This window comes from Eleginops maclovinus, chromosome 5, assembly GCF_036324505.1.
Source record: "Eleginops maclovinus isolate JMC-PN-2008 ecotype Puerto Natales chromosome 5, JC_Emac_rtc_rv5, whole genome shotgun sequence".
NCBI lineage: Eukaryota > Metazoa > Chordata > Actinopteri > Perciformes > Eleginopidae > Eleginops > Eleginops maclovinus.
Genome location: NC_086353.1, coordinates 7254385 through 7281548, shown reverse-complemented (window position 1 = coordinate 7281548; position 27164 = coordinate 7254385). Strand labels below are relative to the sequence as shown.

The window sequence follows — 27164 nt, the reverse complement described above, 5'->3', positions numbered from 1 at the left end:
CCTCCTCTCCCTGCTTGCGAGCAGGTGAACGTTTATTGTTGTATTTTATTTACCTTTCAGAGGTTCATTATCATACCTTCATATAGACAATGATATTTAAAATGCTGAATTAATTGGCAGTAACATTTTGACAGTGGACCACAATCTTTAGTTGTAGATCAACACATTTAAAATAGACTGAAGCCAACCCCCCTTTAAAATAAGTTTGCAGTTTTGGTGTTTGGCCTTTCTACATTAGATTTTCTTTCTGTGCTGTGTCCAACATTTCTGTAGCTTTTTCTTGGTAGGGCCCAGTAAATAAATAATAGAAGCCTACATATGGGAGTCATAAGTAATATTCTCATGAACTCAGCTAATTGTTTTGATGTTCCTAAGATTATAACTCCTACATCCTGTTGACATGAAATAGGCTTTTTATCTCTGATTAATCTTTTTTAACCCACATTTTGGTCTAGTTATATGAGAAACAATCTGACTTGCCACTCAAGGAATACCCGATGTGTCTTGTTAAACTACCAAACATTACAAACTCAAAGAGACTTTGTTATTAAACAAAGCCAAGTCCATGTGCCCTCTCTGTAATCTCATACCCAGAGGGGGCTGCAGAGTGTGTGCTTTGACTCCACACAGGTCTACTGATTTAAACCTGGCAGCAAATCTTTTGATCAGCTTAGACCAAGCACTCTTCCACTGTCAAAGTTTCTTTTTGACTGACTGTACATACAATTGTGTCTGTGTGTGGGTTGGTTCAGGCAAACTCTGTCCTTTTATTCATATTTCAAGAAAGGTAGCCACCCAAATGGGACTTTACTAATATCAACTTTGAAATCTGTGTATATCCTGTATAACGTATGAATAATAGTACAAACACACATTTACCGTGCACCACATGTAAGCAGGCATGTTTTAGGGACTTCTTAAATGTAGATTGTTTCAAGCTTTTTGGGCAGAGTCAATTCTACATACTGTACTGCTGCTGTAGACACACATATTAATTAATGGCTCTAACCAAATAAAAGGTGTGTTTGATGTGAAACTACAGTGTCGGATGTTTTAAGCAATACCTTTGCATGTTAAAGATATCGAAGTATGTGATTGATCAAAATAAATAAATGACAATTCTCTTTTTATGTCCAATTAAAACAGCAACCCCAAACAAGTACACCTGTGTTTTCTTCTTAATAACCAAAGCTATTGGTTTTATGAAGTCAAAACAAACACCAGGGAGAGAGCTCACATCTAACCTTTCATAAAGTCCCTTTTCTGGTTGCCTCTCCTTGGTAGAATGTCTTTTAAGATCCTTTAATTTGTGTTCAAATAACTCATGGATTAGCGCCAAACATGCTTTCATGTATGCTCTACCTAGATCCCTTAGGTCCTCTGACACTTGCCCTTTAATTATTCCCAGGGTGAGGACAAAGATATACCGGGAGGAAGCAATTAGTGTCGATGCCACTCACCTGCAAAGAGAGCCAAGAGCATCACCATCTCTAAATACTAAACAAACAATCAAATATATTTTTTATTTTCCGCTGCCCTCTTACTCCAACACTCGACAGTTGGCAGGTCACCCTTCGTGTCTCCATCACATGCATTTTATGGGCTAATGTTTGCTCATAGTTCATACAGAATCCAGCAGCTTCTGCCAGTAAAGACAGCTGAGGCTGGACGTGTGGTACCGCTGTATATTTGACAAGACAGATTTGATCCCATAAGGCACTTTTCTGACAGAAAAATCACTATTTTAGGTAAGGAGGAAAGCCAACTGGAAGAACTGATGTTGGAAGTCTTGATTTGAAAAGAAAAACTGAAACTGTTAGATTTCTTGTTGTAATCTGGTAGTGACTAATTATAACCATCCCAATAGTAAGTGACCACATTCTATTTTTAGATTCTAGCACTAGGGCCAAAACATCTCTAGATAGGACACCGCTACCAATCATTAAGATACATTATCTGGTTTGTTTTACTGGCAGACTGTGATTTTTATATAATTCTTGAGCTAATGTGACTTTTTTTCAGATTTTTTCAGGAATTTATTCTGCTGAATTACCCCAAATCTGACATTTCTCTTATGGTTATTTAATCTATTATTCATTTAAGAAGATATTTTTTTGTAGATGACGTATTCTCACTCTGAGTACTCGGTAATTCCTACGCAGAACCATCCTCTGCTAACTGCAACTTGTGTAAGAAGCTACAGGCGGGAAATTAAGTCACAACAGTCTGAGGGTTGAGTTCAAGGTATGACCATTGAGTTGGGCAAATGGCACTCTGGGAAGTTCTCGAAAACGTGCTATGAGTTTGCTATAAATAGAGACACATTGCAGGCAGAGCAGCGTTGTATCCACTTAGAGAAGGAGGAGCAGGTAATAGGATTGGTTGTCTTTAGCCCGGCTCACAATGAAATAACAAGGACATGAGGCCACGCGTGATTCCTGACGTGGGATTTTTAACCAATCAACAAGCAGCCAGCTAACTCAGAATAACAATGGATACTCCGGAACATGTAGTATTAGGTTAATTTAATTACGATGTTTTCTTGTTTTTTTGCAGATGAAGAGCCTTCGCTTATTAACATTTTTATTTTTAGAAACAAAAGTATAAGGAATCGCCCTACTGTCTGGTTTCTGCTCTTTAAATGTGGAGGTTTTGTGATTTTTCCTTCCCCTATAAATGCTTACAGTTTTACATCATAACATTTAGATGTTTTAAATATTTTTAATTGAATCTATTTTAAAATAGGAAATTTGAAAACATCAGCTTGGATTTTCAGACATGTTTTCATATTTGTATAAACTGAAAAAAATTAACCTACAGCATGTTATGATGTCATGGCTGACCTCTTTGATAAATCACTGATTTAAACATGCGCTTTAATGACCAACATTTCCTGTTCTCTAATTATTTTCCGTCTCGCCCTCTCCCTGCAGGGGAGGAAGGCCCCCGGGCGCTCAGGGAGTCGATCCAGCAACATCTCCAAGGTAACGGCTGAATATCAGGTAGCTTAAAGGGCCAATATCAAGGTCAAAGTTCAAAGGGTTGATAGGCTGTTAACCCAAGTATAGTCTAATGTGCAAGATTGTGCTAATGCTGGAAGTGTTATTAACAAATCAAAACTAGGTGGTTATACAGTATGTGTGTTTTGTTTGTTTTGTTATTAGCTATAACCCAAATTACTTTGTGTAATGTGGAAGAGTTTCTCAAAGTTATAAACCTGCAGAGAATCATGACTTTAATGTCACTTGAGTTTTAAAATGCTCAGAAAAACCAAAGATGAAATAAATCTCTACGTAGTTAACAGCTGATATGTTAGCAGTACTTTATAAGTTGATGATATGTCAGGGCTGCTTGTTTGTTAGCTTATTTTGCCCCCTAACCGCCATCAATTGTTGATTGCAGCATTATTTATGTTTATGTTTATGGTGTATCATTATTTTTGATTATGTAATCGCTACAAAGTCTGTGGTGATTACCTGTTGATATTTGATTTAAGCTGTTTTGATTTCATAGCAACAAGGAAGTTAATCTGCATCTACTTGTTTTAGGCCAGCAACTCCACAGCAGGACCAGCGACAGCCTCAAGAACATCGATCACCCCGTCTTCTCAGGACATCTGCAGGTGAGCCAGTTGTCTCTTTAAGTTTAACCCATAATTACAGAATTGTACAACAAAAGCTCCAGCCACGATTGTCTCTGTGACATTAAGCTGCACAGTTTGAAGCTTCCTCTACACTGAGCGGGAGGCTGAATTAGCCTAGTCTGCAGCACCCAGGCTGCATTAACACAATTAAAATGGATGCCAAACTCCAATAGTGCGCCCATAGCACAATCAATAAAGGGAAGATGGCTGCTAGCAGAAATGTGATGCTTCAGCTTATTATATCCACTGGTGGTTGGCTGTCCGGTCGAGAGGCTCAGTCCTGTTATTAAAAGCTGAGAGGACACTCTGTTAATAGCAGTGTGGACACATATGATATATGTGAGTGTGTGAACCTCCATCTGTTACATAGCATCCGGAAATGATTCCATATCCACCATTTATTATTCTGATTAACCAGCCTGGTAATCAGACACATTTTTTTCACTTAATTATTCAGTTGTACATCATGTCACACTGTTCTGTCTCTTAGGAGTCATTTTGTCCTAACCACTGCAAATTACATATCTGTCCTGTTAACATAATTTCCAGTCATCACAGGAGCTCCTGGGGGTTTCTAGGAACAGCTAATTTGATGTTCTTCATTTTGATTAGACATATATTTCAAATGTAGACTTATCCTTTCTCTAGGCTGACTCGAGCTCTATCTCACCACAGTTCAGAGATATGAATTGAGACTCCCTGAGAGTGGAATCTAGGAAAATTCTAGGAAAAACATTAGGAGATCTCACTGTAAACGTGTTTCTTTTAAAGAAAGCTGCAAAAAATCTATTTCCCCCCAAAGAGTAAATCTAATTCCCCCTTTGTTTTTGGGGTAAAGACAGAATTTCAAACCAGGGCATATGAGGACAAAACATTCTGCATATCTAAATAGTTGCTCACTCTTAAACTACTGTATGTCTTTTGGAATTTGGGTGAACTCACCTTTTCAGACGAGTTGTTTAGTTAATGTCACCACACTTCATGTCATTTTACTTCAACTTATTTTTTTACACATCTTCATCTCTCGTTTGTTTGTCTTGTGTGTGTGTGTGTGTGTGTGTGTGTGGGTATTCATCTCTAGCCAGCTGACCCGTGTAGAGGAGGATGTTACTGAATCTCAGAAACCTGACAAGCCCACCCAAAACTCTGTGATGACCGTCACCAGCACCACTGTGGGCTCAGCAGCTCAGGCCCAGAAGAAGCAGGTGAAGCGCCGACACCGCCGCAAGAAGAGCAGCTGCCCCGCCGACTCGGTAGAAACCAGCGGCAAACCGGAGCAGAGCGACCGCAGCCTCAGCTCTGACCGCAGCGAGCTCGGGGAGAAGAAGGAGCGGACTGCCAAGAGCCGGAGAGAGCTCCCAACTCGCCTCCGCACCGCAGGGGCCCCACCGTCAGACTCCACCTCTGAGGAGGAAGCGGGACGAGAGGACCGCAGCTGGAGCAAAGAGAAAGCCCGGAGAGTCCGGCGCCGCAGCGGAAGCAGTCGGGAGAGGGATGGAGCCAACGAGGGAAAAGCAGAAGAAGGCAAAACAGAGGTGATGGAGCTGCAGTCGGTGTGCTCGGATGAAGGGAAGGAGAACCTGCCGCTGGTGGAGGAGAGCGCAGGCCTGAAGAAGCGCAGCAGCAGCAGCCGGGCCTCTGTAAAGAGAGACGACCGCACTTCACAGAGAGAGGGCTCACAGAGCAGAGAGAAGGAGAAGAGCTCCAAGTCAGACAGCTCCTCACTGTCCGAGGACGGAGAGGAGCTCATCACCAAGAGATACCAGGAGAAGGGGTCAGGGGGGGGCGACATGTCAGTGCCCACTCCTCAGAATCACTGTGATATGAATGGAGGCACACAACCGCAGTACTCTGAGGACTCTGAGATGGAGGTCTGCAGGTCAGTGGGTGCTTGTGAGCCTTATTTCAGTGTTGGTGTGTGCACGTATCATCCATCGATATCGGTTTCATAATTTAACTGTAAGGTTATTGTCCAAAAGGGAAATTATTTTGGTCAGGGATCCAGTAGATACCCCAAAAATGAAATCCATAAATGTAATTTTATAAGTAGAAGTATTATGCAGCATGATAATAAAATACTCAAGGGAAGTAAAAGTACCCCAAATGTGTACAATATCGAGGAATTGTTCTTAGAGTCCAACATGTTTATGTGTGAGTACTTTATGTTTATCTTGTGTGTGTGTGTGTGTGTGTTTGTGTGTGTGTGTTTGTGTGTGTAGGATCTGCCACTGTGAGGGGGATGACGAGTGCCAGTTGATAACGCCTTGTCGCTGCACGGGGAGTCTGAGTTACGTGCACCAGTTCTGTCTCAACCAGTGGATCAAATCGTCGGACACTCGCTGCTGTGAACTCTGCAAGTTTGACTTCGTCATGGAGATGACGCTCAAACCTCTATGCACAGTAGGCACTCAGAACCTCCATTACCAGCTATGAACTGGGAACTACTGTCAGGCTGATTTTTATCTCTCTCTCCCTCTCTGTTCTACAAATGGTGCACCCTTCCCCATTCCTCTCTCTTCCAGTGGGAGAAGCTACACATGTCGAAGGCCGAGAGGAGGAAGATCTTCTGCTCGGTGCTGTTTCACCTGTTAGCAGTAGTGTGTATGCTGTGGTCGGTCTACGTTTTGGTCAAGAGAACCGCAGAGGAGATCAGAATTGGGAAGAACGGTGAGTACTCTCCCCCGCTCCCTCTCTCACATCCCAGAGACACGCAGAGATATAGTGTATGATCTAAGGCAATATAAAGGTACCGCGGGGAGTTTTGGATTTCACCTCTACAAGCATTTGCAGTGTATAAAATGCATTGTTCCTGTCCTTTAAGAATCAAAAGCTTAAAGGACAGGAACCATCACAAGAAAGTGCAGTGACATGCAGTGAATGAAAAGAAAACAATGGATTCAGATCAGAAATACTTTTTTCATTCCTCTGGGGAAATCCGCCACAGTTTTTCCAATACTAGAAAGGATAATATGGATCTTTACATGTCAGACTCTGGTGATTTAAAGAAAATGGGATAATAATGTTAATCTCTTCTAAGTGAGAAGGTAGTTCAGGTCACAGGTCACATGATAGTTGTTAAATCCTATATCAGTTTGTCATAATTTAACTAAGTTTCATGTGAAAATAGGCCGCTCAGAGGTTTTGTTCATTGTTGTGTTTGTTGATGGTGTGGTGTGTGAAGTAAATATTAGTTGCACAATGTAATGTCTGCAGAATTATGCCTCGCTTTCACTCTGCACTTCTGTCTTTGAAAAGTCTCCTGGGAAAATAAAGGCTTGATTTGGAATTGAAACCACTGCCAAACAAACATTTGGCATTGAAAACAAAAAGCTGTGTGTTCTGGGCAGCGTTGCCTACACTTTTCCAATAAAAGCATCTAGCCCTAACTCCAAAAGTCTCCATTGCGCATTGAATTTCATAAAGCCTGGTTTGTGTCGGCTGCAGTGAGGGACAGACTGCCTCTGCACTTTGCCAAAGGAGGAGACTCTCAATGGGTAGCTTTGTAAATGGTTTACAGTAAAACGCATTTGAAATTATTCCTGCTTTTGGCATGACTGTCTGCAGTAATCAGTTAAAAACTCCAGCAAATTCCAGCAATTGGGGGGTGTTTAAAAATGGTCTATTTGCGACTTTAATAAGCATAAAATATGTATATCAGTAGTGTATATAATTAATAATAGCATAGAAAATGTAAATTCATAGGTCATAGAAATAAAAAGACATTACACTCACTCTTCATTGCAGACGAATTTTGGAGAGTTTCTCTATTGAAGTACTACTCGCCATTTGGTAAGCACAGCTCTGCACACATCACCATCATGATCCATCCCACAGCCTGCGTGTTGGCTAACAGCTGCAACATGTGTGTTTGTGTGTGTGTGTCCTCAGGTGTGCTCGAGTGGCCCTTCTGGACAAAGCTGATCGTCGTGGCTCTAGGACTTACAGGCGGCCTCATCTTCATGTACATCCAGTGTAAAGTCTACCTGCAGCTGTGGCGCCGCCTCAAGGCCTTCAACCGCATCATCACGGTGCAGAACTGCCCCGAGAAAGACGTGCACCACCCTCAGGGCCGGCACAGCACCCTGACCAACGGCAGACAGGAAACGGTGGAGGTTCCCATCAGCCCGGCCCCTGCCCCGGCTCCAGAGGCCCAGCAGTCGGACTCAGAGATGTCGGTGGAGGCTGCGGTGGCACCAGCACAAAACCCTGTCTGAGCGAATCTCGCCCCACTCACAAAGAGTCCTGAATCACACCCTCCTCATCTAATGGTGAGCAGAGCTCCTTAGGGTTCACGGAGAGCTGAAAGGCTGCAGTGACTCGGATGTGCAAGTAACAAAGAAGAGGAGATGAGGAGATGAAAAGGAAAATAAAGCCATCAGCGAGAGATTCTTTAAAGACTTCAGTTGATGTGAGATTTTGAGATGTATTCCTGTATGCACTTTACTGCACTGACATGATTTAAAGGGGAGTACACCCTGAGGATGCTATTAAAGGTCTCAGTATACTTCAAACAAACAAACCTCTGTATTTATACCCTACAGCTTAGAAAAGGGAGCTTCATTCAGCTGTGAGTGTGACTAAAAACACAATTCACAAAAGCTGGATTTCTCTCTACACAGACATTAATGGCATCAGACATGATATTTTTTAACATCAAGGTCAATTTGAAAGCCGTTTCAGGTGCTGAGGACCGACCATTGCTTAGTTTGAAGCATACTGATGCCTTAACTCTTTTTCAGGACTTCAGACACCAAAGAGTCAAGATGCGATAAGTAGAAAAAGATTGTCTAAACAGTATATTAAGCTCAGTGTAAAATATGTAAATGTAATGTTTTTGAAAAAGCTGAATTTATTTATTATCATAGGCGAGGCTGGAAGATCTCCTGATTAGCTAATCTCAAGTAGCCCAGGTGTTTATGATTGTATTTTGGCACTTTGCAGCATTAAGACTTAACACAAAGTGTGAGTCAGTAACAAGTATACACAGAAAGAGGCTACTGTTGTTCACACCTACAGGTTTAATTCGTTTTTTAATCTGTCAGGTCACAGAAAATAACACCTTCTCTGTGTAATAGCCACCACAACATAAAGAAAACGCAACATCTTTGTCAACACCTTTTTTCTATCTCTGATTGGATAAAATGGCAGTATCCAGGTTGCATACAACTCCTATTTGTTTGTGCAATAAACAATGAATGTAGAACCCCTCACAGGCTGCTGTGGAATTACTGAGCATTAGAGAAGTGAAGGACAGACTGATACAAGTTTAGTTTTCTAGAGTCTGGCACCACCTTCTGGACAGTCGTGGAGCAGCAGCATATTTCCCCCACAGGCACAAAAACACTTTCAATAAAATGTCCTCTGAAGGCCGTCTGATGTTCAGCCCTGCAGGTCAGTTATCCCGTTAGTACGTCCAAAGATTTGAGCTAAAGTCTAATACGAAAATGTTCAGAGTAAGTCCGACATCAGCACCATCTCATCCAGCTGGTCATCATCATCATCATCATCATCGTCGTCATCGTCCTCATTATCATCAACTGCGCCATCAGGTTTCTCATCTTCTTCATTCTTTGTGTCCAAGTCTTTATTGGACACCTTTCGCAGTTTAATATTTGGAAGTTTCTTCAGGTCACCAGTCCACTCCCTGATAAATAAAAGATCAACCCATCATCAAACTTGGAGGTTTATTAATTACGTGCTTAAAGTTACAATTATGTTTAAGAAAATTATAAATGTATAAAATGTCAGTATTTTAAGACTTAAATTATGAGAAAGACAAAGAAATTCTATAATCTGCCCATTGTGGAGGTTAATACTTAAAATGCTCCTTTTTAATTCATCATTTGTATGATTGGCTTTGTCAAACGGTGGCAACTTAATAGCCACGGCTACTTTTCAAAAACATAAATTGTAATAAACAGAGAAATTAAAGCCGTTATTTTCTACCCACTCACCTGAATGTTTTCAGATTCTTTGTATTTATGATGTCTGGGATCTCTGTGAAGAGGACACAAAAGGATCATGGAGGATTTCCCCAACACTGCATGTATATCATACGAGGGGGTTTGTTTATATATATTAACATGATGTGTACACACCGAATCCGATGCCCTCATACTGTTCCCGCTCTCGCTCCATGGTCTGTTTGATGACAGCTTCCCTGGCACCATGGAGACGACCCTGCCGACCTTTGATGCCGTTCATCAACTCAATCTGCTCAAGTTCAGGTTCAAACCGCTGGAGGTAGCTGCACATACACACACACTCAGTCAAAATCAAATGGCTCAAATGCTGCTCTGATGTACAGTGGAGGAAATAATTATTTGATCCCAATTTAGTTAGTTCACCCACTTACAAAGATGTGAACAGTCTGTAATGTTTATGGTAGGTTTATTTGAACAGTGAGAGACAGAATATAAAACAAAAAATCCAGAAATGCAGATTTAAAAAATGATATCAATGAATTTGCATTTAATTGGGGGGAAATAAGTATTTGATCCCCTTGCAAAACATGCCATAGTTCTTGGTGGAGAAAGCCTTGTTGGACAGCACAGAGGTCAGATGCTTCTTGTAGTTGGTCACCAGGTTTGCTTATATCTCAGGAGGGATTTTGGTCCTCTCCTCTCTGCAGATTCTCTCAAAATCCTTAAGGTTTGGAGGCTGATGCTCGGCAACTGGAAGCTTCAGCTCCCTCAACAGATTTTCTATGGGATGGAGGTCCGGAAACTGGAAAGGCCCCTCCATCACCTTAATAGGCTTCTTCTTTAGCCACTCCTTAGTTGTCTTGGCCGTATGTTTTGGGTCATTGTCGTGCAGGAAGACCTATCCATGTCCCATTTTCAGTGTCCTGGCTGAGCGAAGGAGGTTATCAGCCAATATTTTAACGGTACATGGCCCCCTCCATCATCCCCTCAATGCGGTGAATTGCCCTGTCCCCTATCCAGAGAAACACCCCAAAAGCATAATGTTTCCACCTCCATGCTGGATGCTGAGGATGGGTTTCTTCGGGTCATAGGCAGCATTTCTCTTCCTCCAAACACGACATGTCGAGTTGATGCCTAAAATCTTGTTTTTGGTCTCATCTGAACTCATCACCTTCTCATAAGACTTCTCTGAGTCATTCAGAGGATCACTGGCAGACTTCAGAAGGCCTGTACATGTGCCTTTTTGAGCAGGGAGCTGGATTTTTATCTATTACGGCGCAGTGTGTTACCCATAGTTTTCTTGGTGACTGTGGTCCCAGCTGACTTCAGATCATTAACAAGTCCCTCCTGTGTAGTTCTTGGCTGATCCCTCACATTTTTCATGATCATTGATGCCCCAAGAGGCGAGCTCTTAGATTGTGGAGCCCCAGATTGAGGGCGATTGACGGTCATTTTGTGCTTCTTCCATTTTCTAATAATCAAACCTGTTGTCTCTTTCTCACCAAGTTGCTTGCTGGTGGTCTTGTAGCCTATTCCAGCCTTGTGCCGGTCTACAATCTTGTCCCTGATGTCCTTAGACATTAGTTCCACCATGATCACAAGACCTGTCTCTGATCTTGCCCTCGGTGGAGAGGTTGTAATCTGATTTATTGACTGTGGACAGGTATTCTTTATCCAGGTATAGAGTTGATATTAGGAGTACTTTCTTAAAGCGAGAGGACTTATTTAACCGGTCCGTGGGAGCCAGAATTCTTGTTGGTTGCAAGGGGATCAAATACTTATTTCCCCCAATTAAACGCAAATCAATTTATATCTTTTTTTTAATGTACATTTCTGGACTTTTTTTTTGATATTCTGTCTCTCACTGTTATAATAAATCTACCATAAAAAATACAGACTATTCATTTCTTTGTAAGTGGGTAAACTAACTAAATTGGCAGGGGATCAAATACTTATTTCCTCCACTGTACTTGTGCTTACAAACGCATCTTTCTTTGTTTTATGTGCAAATATCGAGATTGTTTTTAAACTTGAAAAAAAAGGTGGGAAAAAAATCAAATCAACATCAATCATATCTTTTACCTTTCAATGATCTCACAGGCATCTTTTTTGGTGAACGCTGTCTTTTCTGTATCCAAACGCTCCTGAAACCACAACAGCTTCTCACCTAAGAGTTGAGAAAACAAATACTTTTAGTGTTTTTGAGAGAGGGGTTTTTTCTTAAATGTAAAAAATGTAAATACTTAATAAACATTCATAATACATATTATATGAATGATTCACATGCATACCGATGCTGCTCAGACGTGTGGCTTTGTCATTCTGTGATCTGCAGAATCAGATGAAAAACAACACAACATTAAGATTGATTAAGATTTTACATTGTTTTCATAGCTTGGATGTAGATTTCTCAATGTATTCACCAGTGTTTTTGAAACGTTTTTATGTAAATAAATAAAATAAGAAGTTAAAAACAATTCATGGTTACCAGTGATGTATCTTTATGTAATGCTACCTTTTATTCCTCCACAATTCAGATATTTTTGATGGTTTCTTATACTTAACGAATATATAGCTCACTGATGCAGTAGAGGTTCATTATTTAAACTACCAACAGGATACAAGATTAATAACACTTAAAAAGTATTACATCAGTCAATCAGATATATAATGAGCTCTTGTTGATACTTAAAATACATTGTCCTCCTAATAGATCTGTATGTATCGGCAATCTTTGGGTAGTTTTAACAGAACCAGAAGTCAATCCTTTCAAAATATGAAGTTAGATAATGAGCTGCAGCTGTAAAGTTGTATTTTTTACTCACCTTTCTTTCTTTTTCAGCCTGATTTCTTCTCGGGCCAGGTACGCAGCTTTCCGGCTGTATGGGTGACAAACCTTCTCCTGAGGCTTTCCTTTTCCTTTCTGAGGCTTCGGCTAAAGCATAACAAGAAATAATCTGTTAGCTATCGATTTAAATAACTACATTTATATTAAACTGACAGCAATAACAAACCAGTCTTACCATTTTATCTGTTTGGAAACACGTGTGGACGCTCCTCTGTTGACAGTCGTGGCGGAAGTGGACCGGTCCGTGTTCATATTTTGTCCGGATATGTTGCGGTGAATAAAGTAAGGTTCCGATTTTTAAAGAGTTTAAAAGTAAGAAGGAGTTAAAGTGATTCAAGGATGCTTTTTGCTGAATTATTAATAACGTTTACCTTCATGATAAGGGCAAGGATTTGCCAAACCCGATTTGATGTTGCTATGCCAGTGTCAAATACTTAATGAATTGGAAATGAGACCTAACACATAGTGGTGTTACACCAAGACGTGAGTAACTGTTGCTGGGTAAGTTTCATAATATCAGATGGTCTGCATGGAGGCATGAAACACTGTTAAAAATATCAAGACTATTGCCAGCCATTAAAATGCAACAGGCTACGAGTGATAACAGTGACTTGCAGCATATCTGCACAGAGCGTTTTCAGTGCTTTCTGTCAAACATGCTTGACATTGGCAACATTTTGAAGACCACATCCATTAGGTTTCAGAAGGAAAAGCTGACCATTGGAGAATGTAAGGATGAACTCATGGTGGCCATTGGACAGTTCACACTTCTGCTTGATGGTGAAGGCCACAGGGCACACACTGTTTCTAATGCTGATGCTGACAGAGACAAGACAAACTTACTCAGGGGGTTAATTCAAGAGTTTGAAATCAGATATGACTCCTACAAGTCATGTGATCATTTCTTAGTATTTGATCCTTCAACATGGCCTCAGGAAATGCAAGACCTCCACAGTTTTGGAAACACAACAGTTTGCAGCATTCTCAAGAAATATGAGGCCACCTTGCAGCTTGACAAAGACACCACTGTGACAGAATGGATGCGCTTAAAGCAGGCAGGAAAACGCCTGGGAGCCTCTTCTGTGTATGACTTGGTCCAAATAGTAAATACAAGTAACCCAGATGCTTACTCCAACATCAACAAGGTGGTTAAGCTGTCTCTTACACTGCCTTTAAGCAGTGCATCTTGTGAGAGGGGATTCTCACATCTCAACATAATAAAAACGAAGTACAGATCTCGTCTGTCACATGCTCTTCTCTCAGCCCTGATGCACATTCACCTGTCAAAGCAGACCACAGAGACATTTGACCCAAAGCAAGCTGTTGACCTCTGGATGGAGACAGCTAATCGGAGGCTCAACCAAGGACAGGGAGGTGCATCTGCAGCATCATCATCATCTACCATGCAGGAAGTTGAAGCAGAGGACAGTGAGGGCGACACTGAGGAGGACAGTGAGGAAGACTGCACTTATTAAGACCACGCTACATATGGGGTGAGTACCAAACACCATCTCCTGGTACTCACCTGAGTAACTCACTGAAAAAGTTATGTGCACCCCTGTATAATTATATATATATATATTTCCTTTCCATGTTTGTAGATTACACGATTTTAAGGCACCAGGGATTGTTTTTAAATGAGTATTTCCATATTATGATGTTTGTTGAAATATAATGTATTCCTGTTGTAAGAGAAGAGTATTTTTTGCATTCCATGTGTGTTACTCGTAGAGGATGGTACCTGGTGAAGAACAGACCCTCAGGATCTCAAGCATACTAAACATGAGAAGAGCAGGACGACAAGAACAGGAATGTGCTCAGTCAGACTATCACCTGTGTCCAACTGTGTGGGAAATGATATAGTGATATAGAGCCTTATGTAAAAGGTGTGTTCAGTTTCTGATTTTGCTTCTGTAAAGGAGTTGTTGCCCTACCATTTTAACCGTAAAGAACGCCAATATTTAACGTTATTATAAACAAAAACAAAAGACATTTTATTCAAGCCCATCTTCATTAAAAGAAATCAAAAGTGTTGAACAAATTAGATATGTTTCATGAATAAATATACACTGGGTTAAAGTGAAGGCAGTCAAACAAGAATTTAACAGACCAAGAAAACAAAACACAAGTTATTAAAAGATAATCATCTCTACATACGTACGAAGACGCTGATACTGATCAGTCCAGCTTAAGCTGCCTCAGTGACACCAGTTGAGACCAGTCAGGCTTCAGGCTCTACGTGGTTGTTAGATCAGATACGAGGAGAGGTACAAGCCCTGGTTCGCTTTAACGTTACCTTTTTTAAGTATTTGTCGGTGGTATTAACTCAGAAATGATAAACTCTTTCTGAAATTACTATTTCAGGATGCATCATGTGCATCTATACTTTTTCAGCAGTTTTAGTTCATAATATAGTAAAACCTCAAAGCAAATCCATAAAGAGCATGCTCAGTTTGGTTTGGAAGAACTTGATTGCCTAAAGCATTGAATGGTTTAGGCCCAAAATACATTCGTGATCTCCTGCTACATTATCAACCATCCAGAACTCTCGGGTCTTCTGGGATGGGTCAACTTTCTGTCCCCAGACTTAGAAATAACAAGGAGAAGCAGCGTTCAGTTATTATGCTCCAAATATCTGGAACAAACTCCCAGAACCCTGCAGGGCCGCTGCAACTCTCACTACTTTTAAATCCAGGCTGAAAACATTTCTTTTTGCCCCTGCTTTTAATTGAACTGTTCTTATCAAACATTGCACTGTGACTTTTATTCTGCACTGTAACTTTTATTCATGTATTTTATACCTGTTGTGTTTATCTCATTATCTTTGCTCTTAAATGACTGTTTTTAAATGCCTTTATATAATGTGTTTATGCTGCACTATTTCTTAATGCTCTTAATGTCTTTCATGTTTGTAAAGCACTTTGGATTGCTTTGTGTTGAAAGGTGCTATATAAATAAACTTGCCTTGCCTTTCATGCCTTGCAAAGACCCCTGATTGTCACACTTGATCAGACAGGATAAATAAAATTATTTTTGCGTAACATCAGGGCCCGAATCCCCTAATGCTCTTGATGGTCTAAAAATGCCCTGAAATGAAGAAAATGTTGTTTGCAGATGTTTGTCCAGATGTCGATGTACTTTTGGCAATCAGTCTTCACACCTTCCTTTTGTGCAACAGGATGTTTCAGTTGCATCTCTGGTGAGCTATAATTTCCTGAACTTCTAAACTATGAAAAAACAAGAAAAAGGAACCCTTCAAAGGCAGCACGTGATCATTGTCATGTTGATAAGAAAATTAAATCCTCACAGTTTTCTGGGGATCGATAATGTCTTAAGTTAAAAAAAGGACCCAAAACCTTTACTGAAATACTATATATAATATTGACACACGACTGAAACCGACCTTCCCCCTAACCTCTGTTACAGCCTCTGCTCAAGGATCACCATGACATTTGACACACACATTTATCTGAAGGATTTGTCCTATAGCACCAAAAGCCATCGTTTATGTCAAATTACAGTTCCATCAATCTCAGCTGAACTTTGTTTTTGTTTTTGTTTATCTATAGATATTATCCACATTTTTGTAATTGGTTTATTTAGTTTGAGTTTAAAATAATATTATTTTTTACATTTAATTTTATGTATAGAATTATATATATATTTAATTTAGATATATTTATAGTTTACAATGGTTTGTTTTCAATCAATTGTATTCTATCTCCTCGCATACTATTTGAGTGTCCTAGGTGGGTAGTTTGGCCTTTTATATTAAAATTGTTAAACATTTGTATTGTTGTGTGTTTTCTGTTGTGTTCATCGTCTGAACTTGTTCTGTCTTTTTTTCAGGTTATCAGTCGTGTGGGAGGCGTGTATGTGAACTGTGTGACTGGTTTCACCTCCTGACTCATCGTGGCAAAATGGGCTCCTGGGTATACATTACAAAGACTGTAATTCACCAGGTTTTTAAATGTCTGTTTGTACAAGACACAGTCATGAAACAGTGTAGTTAGATTAAAAAATGGTGGCTGAGTTTGATGATGGATGTCATCCAAGCCCCTGGCTGCTTCTGTGATCCCATTGCATGAAGGTGTCTGACATCAATTTTAATGGGATGTGACCTATGTTCTTCTTGAGAAATGAGTGTAGTCACCACAGCCTGTCATTTCCTATGTGAGATCTCAACTTATTGCCTAACTGTGTTCATGTTCATGAGAACTGACAACCAGTATTCAGAGGAAGTGTTATTTTTGATGATCATTGTGGATAGAAAACTGAAACCCTTGCCATGTTGTTGAAACCTGCTACCCCCTGTTTCTGCTGTTAAGTGAAGAACATGCTGTAGAGACTTTTAAAGTAGACCAAAAGCGTTTGTCCACAGGTACCTATAAGTGCTTGCCCCTCAAATTCAAGCTTGCGCACCACAAAGCCTGACTTCTGATTCTGAGTTGTATTAACACAGATCAAAGAACACTTATGTAAATGTAGAGCCTCAGAGTTGATTTAGGCAGCAGCAGTTTGACAAGAGATACCCGACCAGCTGTCCCTCACACAGAAAATAGTTTTTTCCTTCCTTTTAAACTTTGCTGAGCTTCCCCCTCGCTTTGCAGGGCTGCATACCTCACCGGCAAGAATGTGATTGTGCTGCAGCTGAGGAGCCGTCAGACTTGTGGTGACAGGCACACATCCGAGAGAGTTATCTGAGTCTGAAGGTGTGGTAGCGAGTTTTTTTTCCCTTCATTTGAACATGATTAGTCAGATCAGGAAGTGTGATGCTGTGACAGTAGAGAAGGAAGTGCTCACAATGGCACCATGTTTGCTTCTGGGACTGGAAGCATGAGAGGGCCGCGGGTGAAGACCCCTCTGCTGCTGTTGCTGCTGCTGCTGACGGGCACAGGTAGGACCAGAGGATTAGTCTTTTTACTTTGTTGTCTCCTCCCTGCGCTCTACCCTGACCTCTCCTTTGTGCTTTAGTCTACTTTCCTCGCTTTGTGACTGTGAGTGGAACTTCTTGACTGGAAGGAGTGTGAACGTTTTTATAATGACCCCATGTCTCTTTCATTTGAGAGTTTGACCCTATGTCTCTTCAATCAAATTGTTGTCCTTTCTATGCCCTGTATAGATAATTAATCCCTCCTTTATTTCAATTGAATCTCTTTTTTAAGTTTGATAAAGCTAAGATCAACCAAGACACCTTTTTACCTTTGTACACTTCTGTACATATACACCTTAGTCTTTAAGAAACACTCATAGGATTCCACTTTTGTGTGAAATCGATTACATTTTCTTGAACAAAAGGAACCTTTTCTCAATAGCTTGCTCTTCGACTGCGTAACAAAGCTATGTCGGAAAGAAATTGCTCAACTTGTTGAAAACCTCCTCTCCCTCGCAGTCCAGTATCTGCAGTAGTCCTATTTTGCAACAGTTTAGATTTTTGTAGCAACCTTTTGAAACCATACAGCCGGAAATCTTGAGTTCCGGTGTGATGTGACTGTGATAGTTATTCAGATGTTGTTTTAGCACATTAACTGATGGGATGTTTTGAATTTCAGTGTTTTGCCAAGATGATGCAAACGCAGACGAAGAAGCAGATGCAGATGCAGACGCAGAGCTTGAGCCTGAGCCTGAGTCTGAGCCTGAGCCTGACGAGGAGCCTGGAGACCCAGAACCAGGGGATGATGGTGAACAAGAGATCTCAGGTGAGACAATAATACAAAATTTCATTTGAAAATAATTAGAGATGATGTGCCCAAAATGAGCCTCATTGAGATCATAACATTTATTTTCATTTGTTATTTTTGTTCTTTCTTATTTTTATAGAAAATAGTCTAATATTGTATGCTACTTTCACTGACATGTGGTCTTATAAAGAGAGCAGATAAATTATGGAATTTGTTATAACAAAAAAGAGAAACATACAATAAACAAAAACAGACAAACAGATGTGTAGTCATAAAACACAGTTTTTAACACTTAGTCAAAAGTGCACCCTAAAAATGGTTGTTTAACAACTCGCACAGGCTATGAAAGTAATGAATAAAAACTGGTGTAAAACATGGAAAACGATTAAAAACAATGTAGAAACACTTTAGACGTGACAGCTTTTTCCAGATCCTTTGAAATGACTTATTCTCAATTGTTATTATTTTGACAGGTTTTTTCTTTTAAAAGATCTTTGTTTGTTTGGTTGTTTGTTAGGTGTAGAAATAGAACGCGAACATGGCGGAGAGGGATACTAATGCAACAAAGGTCCCTTCCTAGAAACAATATAGGGTTTATCATTTTTATCCATAAGGCAAACACTCACATTGCAAATTGTTTTAGGATATCTATATGTTTCTTATAACTACAGGAAATTTAATTTTAATAAAAGGTTTAAGGACAAAACACATTAAATAATATTTCTATACATTTGACAGTAATAATTTGAATGCAGTCCGTTGGAAGGATGATTTGGAAACTAGGGGGTAACAATTTACTAACCCAAGAAAGGAAGCAGCAAAACATTAGTTAAGCAAGATATCAACAATGTCCAATATTCATGGAGCAATGCAGGCGACAAGAAACAACAAAGTGGTATAAATTATAAACATTTTTGACACGTGCTAACATGCAGAGCAGCAGAAAGTAGTATGAATTAAATAAAATATCTTGATAAAAAGTCGAGGCATTAAGAAAAGAAGAAAATTCTACCATCTTGTTATAAAGTGAGCCCTTATGAGCACACAGTGATATTTTAATAGTGTGCTAATGACTTTGTGCCAACAGTGTGACAATAGGGATTTCCTGTTTCACCATAGTGAGATTACATCCGCAGAAAGCCAGGTCCATAATGAGACTCTTTTTTTTAATTAGTCAATTTATTGAACATGTTAAGAACTAAACAAACAAAATGGTTTTTAAAAAAAATTATAAATAAAAAGAAGCAAAATAACAAAATACTTAACAAGGTATACAAATAAATACTCAAATAGTTTTCTTCATGTTCAAAAAGGGCAAGAAGAAGCTTTAAAGCTTTCCTGGTCATACCCCCTCTAGCATACATTGTTCATAAACATAAAAGTTCAGTTCATCGTCATCAGCATCCATGACTTTTCAGAAAGAAATGCAAACTGTTTTCCTTTTGGTTAGATTCTAGGTTTTGTTGACTTAATCCTTAAACAGATATTTAAATGTAGATCAAGAATAGGTTTTTTAAAGTTAGATTTGAACCTGGTCTAGCCTGCTCAAAATGAAAGGAAAGGCTTTCTGCAAGTCAGAACTTGTTGGAAACCCTTTTTTTTGAGCAAGGCGCTGTTCCAGCAGCATATTACTGGGGCTGTGGTTTTAAAATCAGACAATTGGAATAATGTTCTGGCGTCTTTGAACTGTGATGAACCCTGTGGCTATAATAATCTGGATGGTAAATTAATACAGCTGTCACCTTTTTATTATGACCACTGTGTCAACATTTAAACGTATGTCTGAATTGAGGTGTTAAAGTTCACCTATTATGCAAAATCCACTTTTTTATGTCTTTTATACATAACTATGTGTCCACTCTGTGCAAAGAGAATCTGAAAATGTCAGATTCTCTTTGGATGGTCGGAAAATGAGCTGATCAGATTTTTGTAACTATGTGATGCAAAGGTAAATAAGAAGGGTTACTCTACAGATGTCCTTATGATGAAGTGCCTCTCTCTCTCTGTTTGTCTCTCTCTCTGTCTCTCTCTCTCTCTCTCTCTCTCTCTCTGTCTGTCTGTCTGACTGTAAACACTCCCAGATAATTCTGAAACCACTATAACTCCAGAACTCTTCTCACAACTATACGACGGTAAGTCCTCTTTTATTCGGCACGCTGCTGTCTTTGTGGAAAAACCCAAAAATCTCAACCTACCCTCAGGAAACGTGTGGAACGTACTACATCCTACTTCTTTAACATACAGCTTTTTCTTACACCACTTCTTACAATGCTCATGCTTCACATGCTTTTATTTGAGGTGCATTTTTGGGGAGAAGACATGATACTAACGTTATATAATAATAATGTTTTATAATCAAAGAAGCAAAGGAAAACACTAAGTTGGTGGTACATAAAAATGGGACAATGTAGTTTCTGCCTTTCTGATTTTGAACCACAAGTAGGATTTCAGTTTTCTCCTTGTTGGTTTGTAAAAAGTTATTACTTATCAATGACAGTAATGTGGCTAATTTTTAAAGAAGATTTAAAGAAGTGGGTTTTTACAGGAAAATGGAGTTGTACAGTTGCAACGCTATTTTTAAAAATCCAATCTACATGAAATGTGCTCTACATTTAAGTTTAGTATTATCTTTAGCTATTTTATGTCGCCTTGTGTGACATTGTAGTGGAGAGAAGTAAGGAATTACGTAGTACTTGCTTACATGTTTCAGAAAAATCTTCCACCTTTCCTCTGCTGATGTTTCCAGTTGAAACTACCTTTGAAGAAGATCAGGAAGGCTCCGTCCCAATTGATGGTATGTCAGACCAACCTTGGCCTCACATACCTGCTCATTTACAGACCTACTGTAAATGTAAAGATAGTTTTCTCCTTTTATTCATCTTTAAATGATAGAAAAATAAGAACAACACTGAGGCAGGACACACTTATTAATACAGAAGGGATGGTGCAAATTAAAGAATGGTATAAAAAATGCCAAAATAAACCAAAAGGATATTTAAATCTTTGATCCCTGGTCAAGGTAATACAAAGGACTGGATCTAACCAAAACAAAAAGGGTGCATGAAGTTGGAGAAGGAAAGGAAAAGGTGGATGACTGTTTATATGTATCTTTCTCTTTAGAAACAACATTCGACTCAAACATTACAACTTCGACTGACGTAGCACCAGATGAATTTCAGAATCCGCTCATCATCCTGATCCCTGTGGTGCTGGTGGTCCTGATCATCGCCATCATAGTTTGCTTCATTTTCATCAATCGCAGATGTAAACAAAATCAAAAAGATCAAGGTATGTCTATCACGAGAGGGAACACGTACCTTGAACAATGAGGATTACTGTATTTTGGTTTTATTTGCAGTCATTCCTCATAGGGTCAATTAATTTTGTTCTGTTCAAAAGTTTAAACTATTTTCTTTAAAAAATAGTGGCATCTGTCCACAGTGAATATGTGTGCTACAATGTTAAATGTCAAATATTCTTCTACTGGCTTCTAATGTTTCAGTCTTGAGCTTGACAAATAATACACAAATATGTTGCTGGATAATATGAGTGTTAAATGGGAAAGTACATGTCCTGTAATATTGAAGAACGGACCTTATTCGTGTTAAAAGACTTGCCACTTACCAATACTTGTTGTCAGTATAACTACTAAATAACTTTTCAGTTACGGATCTTTTATGTGAAAGCTATGTTTTTTTATTTGATGGTCCTTTTCTTAAAATTGATCTTCTTTGACTCTGTTTATATATGCACCAAATACACCAAGGCAAATTCCTTGTTTGTGTTTACCTACTTGGCAATAAACCTGTTTGTGATGCTGATAAAGAACCATGTTTTTATTCTCACAGAGTTGAGAAAAGAGGATCCATATTTGGACGGGTCCAGTACAGAAAAGGTTCCTATGTAAGTATACTTTTTGTCTTTTGCTGATGAACTCTTAATAAACTATGAAAGATGTATACATATTATGTTTGAAAAACACAACCATGTGCCCAGGAGGTGAGGTTGACTACTGATACCAACATCTGGAGTCAGAAACATTGAGGTTAATTTGCTCACCTTGTTTTTTTGTGTGGATTATTAGATTTTTTCCAACACTTTGTTTCTTCCAGGCCCATGTTTGAGGAAGACGTGCCCTCTGTGCTCGAGCTAGAAATGGAAGAGTTTGACAATTGGATGAAAAAGGATGGTAGGTATCTTTCTAAAATACAGATGTAACATATCAATATGTATGTCGTATTTGCTTTACTTCCATCTTGGAAATGTCTGTTATTTCGCAGAATACTTTGTCTTCAGATTAAAGTGATGTTCCCATTAACGCATCAATAATTGTGATTATACAACATTTTATATGCATTGTCCTGAAGCAGGCTTTTCTGTGAAATGAATAGGCTACTCAAGATGTTCCCTGTTTGTCCAGAAATAAAACTGCAAAAAGGGGAATCTGTATTTTAGCAAGAGTAAGATTAGTTTTGGGAGTCGACCCAGCAGAGGTCGCTGTTGCTCTTATAGATCAAGGTTTTCTTGTGTCAGTTTTTTTCTTAGTCTGAGTGAATATATTAGTAATCTCATGTGGTTTGTTTTTTTCTAGGTGATCCTGCCGAAGACTCTAAACATGTATGAATCTATTTATGGTGAGCATCATTAAAACTTATTAAAGGTAAGTCCATGTTGTAATATGTATTAATGAAATAATTAAGTATACAGGTTCTTGTCATTTATCCATCAAGATCAGGCAGATAGTCTCTTAACTTATAAATAATCACTATTAATATTAATAAGGGATCAAATAATTGATGGTTTTTATTTTAAAATGTTGTTTTTAGATATATAAACAAACCTTAGGGCATAAAATAAAGTACATTAGTATGTTTTAGCTTTTTTATTAGTTAATATTTCACTCATGCTTTCTGTCGCAGTGTTGCTAAATCACAAGTCACAGCATGAGTAATTATGCTTCAGGCAAACTTCCTGCAGGTGTGAGCTCAACCTACTTCTGTATTTAACTTATTCTTTTTTGGTTATTTCTCATATCCCCTTTTACATCAAAAATCCTACTTTCCTTTTCCAGGAGGTTACAGTATTAATAAGGTTTAACATAACTAGACAAATCAGCATTAAAGTATGTTGAAAAATAAATCTAATCAAACTCAAATCATAATAAAAAAACAATTACCAACAAGTATAAAATTCTTTAATTGTTAATGTTAATGGCCCCTCAATTTTGATCACTCCATAAAAAGTTCCCTCTTCTAATCTATTATTATACACATTTTTTTCCTTAAATACTTCTTGTCAGTCATCCAGCATAGGGTGGGATCCTTTTAAACCCATCTTATTGTAATCTCTTCAGGTACATCATTGTTGCCCCCACAAATTACAACCTACATCTATTGAATTATCTCACTAAAAACATTAACGTAGCACATCTACCTTACACAGTAGTGAAAACAAAAACAGATCAACAGTCGATTTCCCAACAGTTTGCATTTCCTGCCAGCCCGTGTTTGTTGTGATGCACCAGCTGGTTTCAGTAGGGCTGCTGCTGATGAACTGTGACCCTTTCCTCATTTCACATGGTACTTGCTGAAAGCCCAAACACTCCTAACACCTGCTAGTGATTACACCAGGCATGCATGGGAGTGTGGTGCAACTTAACCCCGGGATAGTTTCCGTTTCTGGAGGTCTGGGAGGGGAGGTCAAGGTCCACTTCACTTACTGTTGACCAACATCCTTTACACATGGCTTTTTCCCAGGATTTTATTGCTAACTCTGAGCAAGGGTTAGAGGTTACTTTCATTCAATGTGGAGGCCCTCTGCACACACTGGGTTTCACAAGAGATCTCGAAACAAAAGTTAATGTGATGTTACTGTTACTGCTGCTGCGGTTGCGTGTTGCAGCAGCTCTGCACTGTTTGTCAGAGCTGTGAAATTTCACAGTTACTGGAGCAAATTAAAGAAAGAAAGCTTATACAATTGCTTCAATAGCAAGTTTTGAAACCTGCCAATTACACTGCACTGGAACAAGTTGAGCCATAGTGGATCTACTCTTGTGAGAAACATGATTTAGTGAAGGTAGAAAATGCCATGGTGGGTAGAGAAACTAAAACAGTGGTGTTGCTTTATAATTAAATAGACTAATGTAGAAGGAGAAGGATGAAAACTTCTCCAGTACTGAATGATTTCATTAGATGCATTTTATTCCATCCATGGATTACATGCATATATTTTATCAGCAAGTAATTACAAATGGAAAGTGCACAGAAAATGGCATATCCAGCATCAGACATATTCTAAATGCATGCTGTCAACAAGGGTTTAATTTCTTTAAAAAATAAATAATGAGGTGCTAACATAGAGGTAAATATATTGGTAAAAAATGTCTTGATGTGTGTAGCCTCATATAATAGTAGGGGTAGGAATAGAAGTCCCATAAGTTGTATTTCAAATGTACTCAAGTAAAAAAGATTGACATTTTATTTTAAAATAAACTAAAGTACATGCAACTGAGTTAATATATAATTTTATCATACAAAACTGTCACACAATGCTTCTGTCACAAGATTTCAGCGATACAGATCCCTCACATGATTTACTTTTTCTGCAGGTTAGCCCTCAGTTACAGAAGGACAATGCAGTGATGCCGGCGTGGATATTCTGTCCTTCCTACAATCATCCTGCAACATCTGTGACCACAGGGACTCATTTGACTGCCAGGAAATAACATCACAACACTTCAAGGACACTTTCATTGCTACAGTAAAATAATCAACAACAAGAACTTGTTCTTAATACAGTGGAAAACAAATGGACTTATATTGACCGTCCGGTCACTTTTGTGCCTTTCATGTGTTGTTTCTGTCATGCACTGCAATACTTTTATGTAGGTGATGATTTTATCCCAGACAAGTGCATTCAATGTGGATGGAGACAAAATATTGCAAAATTCAAGCAATTAGAATATCATCAAATGTGCTGATATATTCCAAGTGCCACATTTAGAGACCATAAGGGATGAGAACGTTTTATTTTTATGTTTTAATATCATGCAAGAGCCCAGGTGCAGTTTGAACAGAGGAGTCAGTCTGTGACGGAGGATGTGTAGGTGATTTGATTGATTTTGAAACTGTCAAATAGTAATGGGTAATAATCCACACTAATGCACAGTACCTTGTAGCTACCAATCATTCTCTTTTCTGTATATTCATACTGTTAAAAGAGTATGTGGTAATCTCAAAGCACACTAACTCCTCACAGATTTGACTGCTGTCTGCTGCTGAAAGCCTCTTTGTTGTGTTGCACTGCCAGTCCCTCCAGCTGCAGGTTTTAACTGGGAAATATCCTGTTGAAAATGGCAGGCATGCATGACAGAGAGGGCCACTCCTTTTCATGCCTGTGCAGAGCTGGTGAGGAGAAAGTGTGTTTTATTCAGAGACTAAAATCTCTCTAAGTATGAAATCAGTCGCACTCTATTTCAGCGTCTTTTGATAAATGATTACCCGTTGCAGAAAATAACTCTCTAAAAGCTGCTGCTGGCGCTGATAAGATTTCCATCAGTAGATTATGCTTTGTGTCTACAGATGCTGTTCGGATGTATTGTTTCCAGTTCTGGCCTAAAAGAGTTGAATCTAAGCAGTCCTGTCACTGATCTTAGCATCACTTTCTATATGAATTCATCAGTATTATGCAGCATCTTGCAGTGTAAATATGAGACTACAAAATAACAACAGATATTGTTTTTAAGGATTGTAAATATTTCAAATGGGCTGTAGCCTGCTGATGAAGCTTTGAATAAAATTTCAATTGATAAAATCTCTCGATAATATCACGATGGTGAAATGACTCTAAGGATGATAATGTTGGCTCTGTCCCACACTTCGTTTTACACTGAAATATTATATAATATAAACTACTGGAGTGATATAAGTGATGTACAGACGTTGATGCTTTATGACCCTATACCTGCAGAACTAGGTGCAAGTTGTACTTCATGCTAGTTAGCATTTTTGCATGCTAAGATGAAGAACACCATAAATGTGTTACACATATTCGTCTGACTAAGGCCATTGTTAGACTGATAACATTTTAGTCAAAGCACAACTTGACTCTTAGTCTTGTATATGGTGTCTTTTGTCTAATACCTACATTATTATTTCTAAATAATTAAATTAATGATGTAGTCATCTAATTTAATATCTTTCAACTCTTCATGCTGGTTTAAAAATGACAGAACATTAGATACAAAACATCAGGTTTAAAGTGTCTTATATATGAGCTCTGTACATCTAAAGGAATTCAAATCAGTGGAGGGTCTGAGGGAGCAGGAGCAGACAAGCCGTACAAACCAATGAATACAAATGAGAAACGAGACTCGCTCCATTTTCTCTCTTTCTCTCATCATTAGATTTCTAGACAGCAGTTTAATGTCTCGCCTGGTGATGTCTGGCCAGTCACTGCTGACTAAACATTGGCAATTTTATAATCCACTAGTAAGGCATACAAAGAAATACTGAAGGACTTTTTAGACAGATATTTCAAGTCTGTTGGATTTTGTTTGGAAGTGATTTAGGTATTTGGAATCCTACCTAAATGTTACTCTGATTACATTTTAGACCTGTTTCAATTTCCTTTTATCTTTCCATATTTTGATTGTTCCAACAGCCACTTCACTCAGCTTGACCAACAACTATCGACAGGCTACAACCTGTAGAAATCCTCAGCTGGCAAAGCTCAAAGTCAGTTTTCTAGTCATTCAGTCAAGTCAGTCAGGTCATGTTTTTTATAGATTTTAAAATAAGAAACACTAACCTAAGTGCTTTACAAAGTTATTACAATAAACTCTGGGATGCTTAAATAAAAATACACAAACAAGAGAATATAAGTCATTTAATGAAAGCATAGAATATTGACTTTACACAAACATTTAATAAAATATAAACTAATAAAATGTGTCATCAGGTCGATCATGAAGAAACTTCAGCTATGAAAGAGTTTGGGCTTCTGACAGGTTTTAAAGGTATTGGGGACAGGGAACATGTAATGGTTTGTTGCTGATAATAACAAAGTTC

General features: G+C 38.8%; 3 protein-coding genes and 1 long non-coding RNA gene across 10 annotated transcripts in view; 3 read left to right on the top strand and 1 right to left on the bottom strand.

Moving 5' to 3' along the window:
* Positions 1 to 8949, top strand: part of marchf1 (membrane-associated ring finger (C3HC4) 1) — a 17426-nt gene extending 8477 nt beyond the window's left edge. For 2 of the 4 annotated variants that reach the window (XM_063883805.1, XM_063883804.1), the window contains 7 exons: positions 2934 to 3002; positions 3549 to 3622; positions 4725 to 5522; positions 5863 to 6043; positions 6166 to 6310; positions 7388 to 7432; positions 7532 to 8948. In XM_063883805.1, the coding sequence (XP_063739875.1) occupies positions 2934 to 3002; positions 3549 to 3622; positions 4725 to 5522; positions 5863 to 6043; positions 6166 to 6310; positions 7388 to 7432; positions 7532 to 7857 (1638 nt within the window). In that variant the 3' untranslated portion in view covers positions 7858 to 8948. Of the gene's footprint in view, positions 1 to 2933; positions 3003 to 3548; positions 3623 to 4724; positions 5523 to 5862; positions 6044 to 6165; positions 6311 to 7387; positions 7433 to 7531 lie in introns of all 4 variants that reach the window. The other 2 variants (XM_063883806.1, XM_063883807.1) reach the window with 2 other exon arrangements.
* Positions 8642 to 12722, bottom strand: tma16 (translation machinery associated 16 homolog). Its single transcript, XM_063883808.1, has 7 exons — positions 12591 to 12722; positions 12393 to 12502; positions 11859 to 11896; positions 11650 to 11734; positions 9742 to 9890; positions 9598 to 9640; positions 8642 to 9287 (listed from the first exon to the last, which is right to left on the bottom strand). The coding sequence occupies exons 1-7, from the start codon at positions 12591 to 12593 to the stop codon at positions 9092 to 9094; spliced, it is 624 nt and encodes a 207-aa protein (XP_063739878.1). The 5' UTR covers positions 12594 to 12722; the 3' UTR covers positions 8642 to 9091.
* Positions 12693 to 15390, top strand: LOC134864649 (uncharacterized). Its single transcript, XR_010165858.1, has 2 exons — positions 12693 to 13908; positions 14147 to 15390. It is a non-coding gene; the product is annotated as an uncharacterized LOC134864649 (long non-coding RNA).
* A 1756-nt stretch (positions 15391 to 17146) lies between these two features.
* Positions 17147 to 25910, top strand: tmem154 (transmembrane protein 154). Of its 4 annotated transcripts, none has more exons than XM_063883479.1 (9): positions 17147 to 17312; positions 17968 to 18114; positions 20178 to 20228; positions 20843 to 20890; positions 21217 to 21384; positions 21945 to 21999; positions 22209 to 22285; positions 22688 to 22756; positions 24704 to 25910. In XM_063883479.1, the coding sequence occupies exons 1-8, from the start codon at positions 17228 to 17230 to the stop codon at positions 22717 to 22719; spliced, it is 663 nt and encodes a 220-aa protein (XP_063739549.1). In that variant the 5' UTR covers positions 17147 to 17227; the 3' UTR covers positions 22720 to 22756; positions 24704 to 25910. The 4 variants fall into 4 exon arrangements, with proteins under 4 accessions (XP_063739549.1, XP_063739548.1, XP_063739547.1 ...); XM_063883478.1 differs by having other exon boundaries at positions 20807 to 20890; positions 22688 to 22730; XM_063883477.1 differs by having other exon boundaries at positions 20807 to 20890.
* The last annotated feature ends 1254 nt before the right edge of the window (positions 25911 to 27164 follow it).

Bases quoted from the DNA above. Each gene is read 5' to 3' on its own strand.
- tma16 (XM_063883808.1), bottom strand. The intron at 9,891-11,649 runs GTAAAAGATATG...GTGTATGTGCAG, and splicing joins GCCTGTGAGATCATTGAAAG to CTACCTCCAGCGGTTTGAAC. The intron at 9,641-9,741 runs GTGTGTACACAT...TCCTCTTCACAG, and splicing joins GTATGAGGGCATCGGATTCG to AGATCCCAGACATCATAAAT.
- tmem154 (XM_063883478.1), top strand. From the start codon at position 17,228: ATGTTTGCTTCTGGGACTGGAAGCATGAGAGGGCCGCGGGTGAAGACC. The intron at 20,891-21,216 runs GTATGTCAGACC...CTTTCTCTTTAG, and splicing joins AGGCTCCGTCCCAATTGATG to AAACAACATTCGACTCAAAC. The intron at 22,286-22,687 runs GTAGGTATCTTT...GTTTTTTTCTAG, and splicing joins CAATTGGATGAAAAAGGATG to GTGATCCTGCCGAAGACTCT.